The 10,968-nt window shown below is 31.4% G+C and overlaps 1 protein-coding gene across 1 annotated transcript; it reads left to right on the forward strand.

Annotated features, from left to right (window-relative positions):
* Nucleotides 1-214: 214 nt before the first annotated feature.
* On the forward strand, nt 215-7,046 carry LOC126657346 (DEAD-box ATP-dependent RNA helicase 16). Its single transcript, XM_050352020.2, has 15 exons — nt 215-539; nt 628-786; nt 873-962; nt 1,068-1,196; nt 1,518-1,618; nt 1,880-1,994; nt 2,455-2,586; nt 3,143-3,208; nt 3,463-3,639; nt 4,706-4,801; nt 5,144-5,278; nt 5,902-5,984; nt 6,069-6,106; nt 6,196-6,413; nt 6,528-7,046. The coding sequence occupies exons 1-15, from the start codon at nt 336-338 to the stop codon at nt 6,615-6,617; spliced, it is 1,833 nt and encodes a 610-aa protein (XP_050207977.1). The 5' UTR covers nt 215-335; the 3' UTR covers nt 6,618-7,046.
* Nucleotides 7,047-10,968: the final 3,922 nt, after the last annotated feature.

The following is a 10,968-nucleotide window of genomic DNA, read 5'->3' on the forward strand; positions in this document are numbered from 1 at the left end:
TAAAATGCCAACTTTCTCGCAATCTTTTCATTAAATGTCAACTTTCTCAAAAAAAATAATTTTTTTTTGACAAGTTATGATTTTAGAAAAGAAAGCCCACAAATGGTATAAATCCTTCATTTTCTCTAAAACGGATCGAGTGATCTATTCAGACCTATGTCAAAGTTAGGTCCTACAGATTATGGGCCATAAATGAATTCAAGCCCATTCATTATTACAGTATCAGTTCATCTGTCACCTTCTTCCTCCTCTAAAACCTCAAGAACCCTAATTCCTCCTCTAAACCCTAATTTCAACGCAAAACCTCCCTTTCAGTCAAATTCAACAGAGAATCAATGGCTAAAACTAAAGAAAGACTACAAAATGACGTGTCAAAAGAAGAAACCAAAGAAGAAGCAGAGAAAATCGAAGAAGAAGAAAAAGAATTGAGCTTCGAGGAGCTAGGGTTAGACCCTCGCTTAATTAGAGCATTAAACAAGAAAGAAATTAGCATCACAAAGCCAACTCCAATTCAACGCGTCGCTATTCCTCTAATTCTTGTGAGTTTTTTTGCTCCTCTCGTTAAGTAATTTATTGTTACTGTCAAGTTAATTTATTGATGAATTGTGCATCTGTTTATACATACAGGAAGGAAAAGATGTGGTTGCACGAGCTAAGACTGGTTCTGGTAAGACATTAGCTTACTTGCTACCTTTGCTTCAAAAGCTTCTCACTGACTCGGGTTCGAAGCGAAAACTTGCTCCTTCTGCGTTCATTCTTGTGCCAAGTGCAGAGTTGTGCCAGCAGGTAGGAAAAAAATGAAATTTATTTTATAATATGCTATTGTTTTTCTGATTAATTATTTGCTGTAAATTTATTTGTTGTTTTTATAGGTTTATAAGGAGGTTTCGTCTTTGATTGATTGTTGTAAAGTTCAGTTGAAAGTTACACCGTTAAAGAGTAAAATGTCTGATTCTGATTTGGTTAGTTTCCGTCGTTCTTTTCTTTTTCTGACTGAGAGTTATTTGTATTTCTTGAATTAAAATTTGTTGTCTACTAGCTGATTATTGTAAAGTAATTACTTGCAGCGGACTGCTCTTGCCGGACCTCCAGACATTCTTGTTTCGACTCCTGCTTCTTTAGCTAAGTGCTTGTCCGGCGATGTACTCAAGTCGGAGTCTATAAATGATTCACTTGAAATTCTTGTTCTTGATGAGGTGAGACCGTTTTTGATGATTTTATAATTTTCCACTGATCTCTAGAATTTGGATTCATGATCATATTAATTTTTGGAGGGTTAAGAGATGTCTATGCATTATTAAACATCCTGCCTTGTCTGTGCAGTTCATATTTATTGATGGCAATTGTAATTGATTTCAAACATAACATTTGCTATGATATAGACTATATTTTTTATTATTACTTTACCATCATTAATCTTTATCTTTGATAATTTCTACCTATCATTGAATTTTTGAATTATTTTTCTTTTCATGTTACTGTCTTAAGAGAATTGATATGTATTTATATATTTTCAGTCAGATCTTTTATTGTCGTTTGGCTACGAAGATGATCTGAGAGCTCTAACTGCTCTTCTTCCAAAACGCTGTCAATGTCTTCTTATGTCTGCTACATCCAGGTACGCTAATTAGGATACTGACTGTTTCCCTTCATATCGTGCATTGTTTTATTGAGTGTGTACTTCGATCACATTCTTTCCACTGACATTACATTTACATCAGTACTTGAATCTTTTTGTTTTGCAATAATACAAACCTTCATCTGGAATTTCCACTTAATATCATGTTCCTAACAATTCAGTGTGGAGTTATTAGGCCAATCTGTAGGATTGAAATTTTTTATGCATACTAATTAATACCACTCATCTGAACTTTTGCAGTGATGATGTTGATAAACTAAAGAAGCTCGTTCTGCACAACCCATACATTTTGACTCTGCCAGAAGTTGAAGGTGATAAGGATGAAGCTATCCCCAAAAATGTTCAACAATTTTTTGTAAGAATTTCCATGATATTATAGTTTTCGAACGAGTTGATGATAATCTAAGCCTTCTTTTTAGTTAATATTACTAAGCAGACTGTTTGCCTAAATTATTACCTATGCCAAACTGGTCTTTTTTAATTTAATTTGATATGCCAGAATATCTTATCTATTAGATTGCTCAGTTTGATAACATGAATTAAAGTTCAATTTTGGAGTTCGACCTAGTGCATACAGTTTACCTCACTTAGAGTGAAAAGGATTTGGGAACCTCCTTTTGTTTGCCATGGGCCCATAAAACAGCTGATTTTACTGTTGCGCTGCGCAGCTGGCCTCCATATTGCCAATTTGTATATTAAGTGTCTGCAAAAAAAAGGTGTACGACGTTGTGTTAAAAAGGATTAGTACATGGTTTAGGTTCTTTTATCAGCGACCCTGGATAATTTAATCCTCATTATCTCTTATTACGTGTCAGGTTTCATGCAGTGGTCGTGACAAGTTACTCCACATTCTTGCTCTTTTGAAGCTGGAATTAATTCAGAAGAAAGTCCTAATATTTACCAACTCTGTAGACATGAGTTTCAGGCTGAAACTTTTTCTGGAAAAGGTATTTAATTGCTTAACAAAAAGTGGAATGATTAATGAGTATCATTAGCTTTTTATTGTTAATCAATCTTCTGTCACTTAGGAAGTTGTTTTTTTAATCAAGAATTCAACATGCTGATGATCAAAGTGGATGGTCGATTTCTTTTACTTGATACTAAAATTATGTAGAAAAATGATTTTTTTATCTGGAAACTGATGCTTACAATTGTTTTGCCTATCCCATGTGAGCAGCTGTTCGCCCTCAGTTGCATTTATGTCTGTTTTTAGGGGTGTGATTTTTTTTACTTCATCTATGAATTTTTACTAGTTACTCTACTACTAGGAACCTTTAAGTGGGTGTTTGTTAATGTTGACATGGTTAAGTAATGTAATTGTGTTGCAATCTCATAGTTGTTTTGGTACTTCTTTTTCATGTCCTCATATTTGATATCTTCTCTTTCTGACAGTTTGGGATAATGTTCACATGGTTGAGTAATATAATTTTGTTGCAATCTCGTAGTATTTTGGCTCTACTTTTTCATGGCCTTCTCATGTTAGATATCTTCTCTTTTTGACAGTTTGGGATAAAGTCTGCTGTTTTAAATGCTGAGTTGCCACAAAATTCTCGGCTTCATATACTTGAGGTATGCTTAGTCATAAATTCAGAATTTTAAGACTTTAGTCAGGCTAAATATTCTTTATAGCTCTTTATAGTTTTCACAGAATAAAATGTCAGCATATCTCAGAATAAGTTGAAAGTTAGATTTGACTTCCATATACCATGTAGATATGCTGTCTTTAAGGTTTTCCATGTGTACGAGTTTTCTCACTATACAGTAATTAGTTGTTTTTTTTAAAGGAGCTTCTCTTTACTTCTATGGTCATTTGTTTTCTGCAGGCATTTAATGCAGGGCTTTTTGATTATTTAATAGCAACTGATGACAGTGAAAGAAAAGAGAAGGAGCAAGCAGAAAAAAATCTTGCTGAGCCAAAAAAGTCTAAAAAGAATGCTAAGCAAAAGTTAGACTCTGAATTTGGAGTGGTGAGAGGGATTGATTTTAAAAGAGTTCACACGGTAAGCTAATGTTCTGATTCATATTGAGTGAGGAGCATTATTGCTGCAATTATGCAGATGCTACACTGTAACTCTAAGTGCCCGATGTTTCTAGGGTTTCATGCACATAAGAAAATTCTTTATATGAACTTACAATTTACATGAAAATAAAAAAGACAAAGAAAGTTCACTGTGACGGACATATTATTAATGTTTACACTTAGAGAATGTTTTAGTGTTATGCATAGAATAGAAGAAAGTAATACTTCTAAGTTGGTAGGCAGATCAACAGGTTTTTTGCGATATAGTATCTATATCTTTAGTGATTTCTAAGTATATCAAGACTCCTACATCCATTTATCTTAGGAACACATTGAAGTTTTGATCTTTTATGACATTTTTAAGAGTAGCATAGGTTCTCATTGATTGGAAGGTTTCTTTAATTGATTCCCTTGAAGGGAGATAAACAATATGGATGTTTTAAGTTATCCTGTGGAGCTATTAAGTTGCATATCTGTCAGATTGGGTTGGCAATCATACACACACCTTTTCATTAGTTTGAAGCGCTCAAAGTCCTGTAATCTGTTGGAAATATGATTTGATATTTGCGATGAAAATGAACTTCGGAAGAGTACCTTACTTCTGGAACACTTTTGAGATAATTTGGGATGAGTGAATTATTTGGTACTGCTAAGTTTCATCATTTACATCGAGGTTGAGAATCGCTAGACCAATAGTATCTGTATGTAACTGGATGGAATTTATATCCGTCTACTCCCCCTTCCCTTACTTCCATTGAACCTTCTGAAGTTCAAAGTTTTTGGCACAAAGTTTTTAAGCAAATTGATGGTACAAGTACCAATTAAATATTTTAACTTCAGTGCTAAAATTTCTTTCTAATCTTTACTTATAAGATTCATCATAACTTGTCTTGTCTTCTGCAGTTCAATTTATTTGGCATGCAAATTTTTACTATCTATTTAGTAATTTCTTTTCATTTTGGTTCACTTACTTTATGTTATCAATAGCGCATGTAATGCCTTCTCATTCATGTCCTTGTTCTTCTTATTGCTCCTACTTTGTGCAGGTTGTAAATTATGATATGCCTACTCATGTTGCTGGATATGTGCATCGAATTGGACGTACCGGAAGAGGATACAGTACTGGTGCTTCTGTCTCTCTGGTGAGTATGTGCAACAATTAAGATATGTTGCATACATGCCTGTGGGTGAAATTCAGTACTCGGTGGAGATTTTTTTCCTGGTCTACAGAAAGCCTTAATGACTGTTAAGTCTGAGAAAAACTTCCGTTGCTCTCTTGTTTATTTGGCGGACTGCATTTTCAAATATTTAGCTGTTAATCCTCTTGGTTGAGAAACCTTAGCTACTACTATCTGCAATTTGGATTTTAACTTCTAAATGCATATGTTTTATGTGCGTTGCATGGGTGGGATTGGGGTAAATTATGATAACATCGAATCGTTTTGTGCAATTTCCAGTCTATCCTAATCTTGAACTTTTTGTAGGTTTCTTCAGATGAGATGGAAATTCTTGAAGGTGTAAAATCCTTTTTAGGTGATGAGAATAAGGATTCAAACTTGATTGCCCCTTTTCCTTTACTTACCAAGAATGCAGTGGAATCTTTACGATATAGAGCAGAGGTGATTGTTTCTATTCCTAACTCAGTCGCTTATATGTTCTTTTTTGTTTGTGAATGAAAAGCAAATGAGAAAAATAACTCTTCGATGCTTACTTTTATGATAATTGATGTTGAGTTCATTAAAGAGATTTGTAGCTTTTGTTTTTCATTTACTCATAATAAATTGATTCATATTGGATGATGGAATTATAGTCAAGTACTCCCTCAGTCCCAAATTGATGAGCTCTACTTGGAGTTTCTTTCTTTCCAAATTATAGACACTCAATTATTACTTTAATGATTAAATGCCATAAATGCCCTTATTAGTTATACTAGAATGTATTAGAAAGGAAGAAAAAGGTACAAAAAAACAACAATAAAAAAGGGCAAGTGTGGTATTTTTCTACAAATTAGCTTATTTTACATAAAAAAACTATGTTTCTCAATACCCGTGTTTGTTCTAAAATGCCTATCAATTTGGAAAGGAGGAGTATCTTTCTATCATATAACCTTTTGTTATGTTATACATGTTTAAATATTGTTCCATTTTCTTGTCCTAGCTTGGACAAAATTTCTATGTTCCATGCAAGTTTGGTACATTACTTGGATGAGAAAATGTCAATTATAGAAGGTTCATTTTGGCAGGATATTGCAAAAAGTGTGACTAAAATTGCTATCAGGGAAGCGAGAGCGCAGGATCTGAGGAATGAAATACTGAACTCTGAGAAGTATGTATATCAAGGCTTCCTTATTCTTCCTCTTCGGTTATTTTAGACTCTCATGCAATGTTATTTGCTTCTATATCTGTTTAGGTTGAAGGCTCATTTCAATGTCAATCCGAAGGAGTTGGGTAATTTATTAATCTTTTTAATTTGGTTCTGATCTTATATTCTGTTTGGATATGATCTAGTTTGGAGCTCTGATCTTCCATTGGAACAGATCTATTGCAACACGACAAAGTTCTGAGCAAGCACGCTCCTGCTCCTCATCTACGTGATGTGCCTGATTATCTAATGGATGCACAAACAAAAGAAGCAAGGAAAATGGTCAAGCTTTCAAGAGCTGCAATGGGAAATAATAACCCTACTCGTCGTCAAGGATCCAAGAACAGAAATAATAAAAAAAGTAAAGATCCTCTCAAGGCGCTCTCTTTTCAGGTATTAGAAAAAAATATCCAAGCTCTAAAATCACTCAAATTATATCGACTCCAAAAACAATAAAAAGATGCTTCATGGACATTGGAATTCGTAACTGATTTAATTTTGTCTCAGGCGGGAAATAAATCTCGCAATGGTGGAAGGAAAAGAGAAAGAGAAGACAACAACAATACCCGTAAACACAAAAAAGGAAAAGCTGAGTGAGTTAATAATTTGGCCAACTGAAGCTTACAATTTTGTTCACTAAACATCGTTTATTGCCGATTTGATTGCATTGCGGTGCTCTATTCCTTATGGTGCTGCTGAGGCTCTTCTTCGAATACAAGCCTTGGTAAGCGGCATGCTTAAATGCCTTTGCTTATAATATTCCTCCTTTGCTCTTCTTTTGTTACCTGTGTTTCCAAGCCTAGAGTAATAGCTAAATAATTATCGATTTTGAATTTAAATTTTTTATCGATAGAAATTACATATTTTATGTAGTTGTGGCATTATGAGATAATGATATAAAACCATTTCGATCAGTTACGGTGGTTGAGTTATTCCAAAAATTTGTTCAAAGAAAAAACATGTAAGCTTAAGATTTTAAGGTGTAAAGATACTATTATTGGGTAAAATATTTTTGTGGTTATTGAATTATAATTTCCTTATAAACAACTGTTACCAAACTATTTTTTTATATTGAATAGTTACTGGATTATTAAGTTACAAAAGGATTATTAAATTATAGTTTTTTGACAAAATAGTTGCTATCTTGCTGACATGGAAGAGGTAAAAATGTGTAGCAAGTTGGCAATAGTTTTGTAAAAAATTATAATTCGGTAACTGTTTTGGAAAAAAATATTTAACTCCATTATTATTATTGTACGGATAAGTGATTTTATTTTTTTGGTGAGGGGGCTGTAGTGTATCTAAAGTCTTATGGTAACCACAACCAAAAAGATGACAACTTCATGTGGAGAGATTGGCAGAAATACGTCGTATTCAGTTCATTGATGATGGGCACCATACTAAAAGCTAAAGTTGGCAGATTTACTGCTGTATTGCCTACCGAATTAAAGAAGGGACCAATTTGCCCTGGAAGTTCACACGAAATATTTAAAAAGTCAATTTTAAAAAAATTTGATACTTTTAGCCTGGATTTGGAAGAACTGGATCATTTTCATCTCTCTGATTAAAAAAAAAGAGCGAGTTATCTAATTAATTCTAATTGACTCTTGTTAACTTTAATCAGTTCTAATTAATTAAAGATCATAAATAATTCTTTTAACCCGAATTAATATAAATTAACCTTACCTTAAAACAACCACCTCCTTCCTCTTTCAACAACTCCCGACAGCCAATATCAGTTGGTGAACCGAGCAGCAACAACAACAACAACAACGAAGAGCGGCAACAGAGTGGCGACGAGCAGTAGTAGCAGCAACAAACGTGGATTCACAGCAACCGAAAGTTGTCGTTTGTGGATTCCAGCAACCGACGGCCAACCGAAGCAATATCAATTCTTCGTCTCCTCGACGATGATGGTGGAGTAGCGGTGGTGAACCTCGACAATTTCAAAGATGAAGAAAATGTCCCTAATTTTTTTATTAAAAAATTCATATTATATTTAAATTTTAATAATTATAAGAAAATAATTGGTATTAATTATAATGTAGAAATAAAATCAATATTGAGGATTATTTTATTTTTTTTTTAATGGCGAGTGTGTCTCACTTTCGGGGGTGTGACTGAGGGATGTGGTTTTTGATACGAAATGTCAAAAGTTCGGGTTTTCTCGATATGATTTTATAAAACTGACTTTTTTATATTTCGTAAATTGATAATTAATGGTCGGTACATCTAAAGTTCTGGTCAATCTGGACCTATAATTTGAGATGTCTACTTGACTCTTCCAAATAATAATAGTATAATTTTTTAAAATTCTTTTAGTTTATAGATCAAATGCTAAATGAAAATAAGTTGCAATATAATCTTCACATATTTTATCATTTTGTCTTATATGCCAAATAAATTACCATGTCTTATTCAAGGTTAGAACTTTCACATGTTATGTGTTCTCAAAATTTGTGGCCTAGGTTGTATGTTTTAGTAAACCATTAGGTATTTATAAAGTGAAAGGTTTTACACGATTGAGGAGGATTATAATCAAGCTTTGATCTGTACAAGAACTAAGAGAAATTATTTATTTATAATAATAAATATTTTATGACCTAATACTTTAAGAAACCCCGATCTTGTGACCCCCTTTCGATCATATCATGACGTTGAAAACTTGTCAATTTTACCATATTCCGCATTTTATCGTTTCAATTAACAAAAATTAAAAATTAGGGTACAATTGAAACGATAAAATGAAAAATAGGGTAAAATCGATAAGTTTTTAACATCAGGATAAGATCGAAAAGGGGCTATAAGGTCGGGATTTTTTTAAGGCATTAGGCTATATTTTTTTAATGGAAAAACAGAAATACAATTATTCTAAAAATATCTTTGTACATTTATTAAGTTAATATAATTCAAAAAGTAAACTTCATAAATTTATGAATTCTATATATAATAAAATTCATATATTTTAAAGATCATCAATATAAACATGTTTAAATGTAAAATTTGTGTTAATTAACATCAGAAGTCATTGAATATCGGTGTCAGCCTCCACGTAGCCAAAAGGTTTGCCACACAAAATGTTAGATGTGATCCGGTGGTGGTCCCTGTGTTATTAATGATAGAAAAACAATATTGTCGATGATAATTTATTTGTATGTTGCAAACAAATTGACGTGCATGAAAATCAATTTGAATAATAGGAAAAAGATATAAGTTGTGCCCCTTGATTATACATTCTTATAATTGGAAATGTTTAAGATTAGTTAACTGAACTATTTTTGAAGTAACTAATGTTCCATAATTGTTATACCTAATATTATAGGCGCTTTTTATGATAATTTTTTTTTCATGTTTTATAAATTAAATATTATTTATGTTATGTAAACTAAATTTAAGGTCAAATGCAGTGACTAAAAAAAATTAAAAAACAGCCGCCTCGGTCTTTCTCTGTTGTTTATTAATTTTTTTGGAAAATTTATAAAAACAAGTTCAACATTTAAAAGGTATGGCGAATCAAATTTTATTGGATGTTCTGTAATAAAATAATTTATAAGAGCATGCACAATATAATGCTACATTTAGCTAGATGACGACTCCACTTTTAAAATCATAAAGGTTGTCATATGTGTGAGCAAATCGGGGCACAAAAACATCCAAGGCTCACACGTATTAATATACATCCATTATAAATATAAGACATGAGTGTTTTTTTTTACCTTATATATACATGTTTAATATATAATATTTTTATATTTGTTTTTTTTTTTATTTTAAAGTTTAAATTATAAAGAATAATTATTTTACTTATTATAGATTCTAACTCAATATTAACATGGTGAACTAATTTTATTCAAAAAAAATAGATTCTATATAAAATAGTCTTTTCTTCATATTTTGATATATACATTATCAGAACCTTAACTTATATTTGATTAAAAGTATTTTTAATGATATACCCTAATGCAGAATACAAATAATAATATAAAAATAAATTTAAATGATGTCGGAGTTAATTTATTTTATTTTATTAAGCATACGGATTAAAAACAATATTATTTTTCTTTTTTCTTTTTAGATTATAAAATTTAAATAATAATTTTTATTTATTCTATTTTTTAAACATTATGGATTAAACTGTTAAAATAATTTGTTTTAATCAATTTTACACTTTATTATAAATTCAGAGAGCCAATATAATTTTTTTTACTATTTCTGGCCCGATGACATTTTTGAAATATTTTGAAATATTAGGGTTCATTTTATTACAAAAAAATCGGTAGATTTTGATTCGTTATAACTCCTTAACATTCAGGTTATTTTTATAATTTCTTAATTTTTTTTAATATGTTCATTATCTATTATTTTGTTAATTGGGGATGATTGATTTCTTTTTTTATTATAATCTCAAATTTATTTTGTCGACAACTATTAAATCTTATCTTTTATAATAGTTTTTTTGTATCTTATTTAGATGATAAGAGTTTACAATTTCGTATAATTTTTATCATAATATATATCGTCTTTATTTGCATCTTTCAGAAAAAGAGAGTATTGATTAGAACAAGAGTATTATGAAGTCATTCGAAGAAAAGGATGATAGGAGATTTAAAAGATGTTTTTTTTTGAGAATAATAAAAATTTCATTAATAGGAAAATAAAAATACAACTTGATCAAATATTGAATATATCAATACATTCAAGAGGTACAATAATTTTTTTTTTGTCAAAGGTAATCCTTTCATTAATAAGGTAATCGACTACAAAGTCTCAAAACTAGCCACTCCATTTGGGCTAGAGTATTACAACCAAAAGAAACATCTCTAAGGGCTTTTCCGGCTATCGAATGAGCCGCCCAATTACAAGTTCTCCGAACCCATTTAAACGAATGGGTTGACGGAAAATAAGACTGGACAATATTTTTACAGTCTTGAAGAATCACATCACAGTC

The sequence above is a fragment of the Mercurialis annua genome, linkage group LG7 (assembly GCF_937616625.2).
Source record: "Mercurialis annua linkage group LG7, ddMerAnnu1.2, whole genome shotgun sequence".
In the NCBI taxonomy this organism is placed as follows: domain Eukaryota; kingdom Viridiplantae; phylum Streptophyta; class Magnoliopsida; order Malpighiales; family Euphorbiaceae; genus Mercurialis; species Mercurialis annua.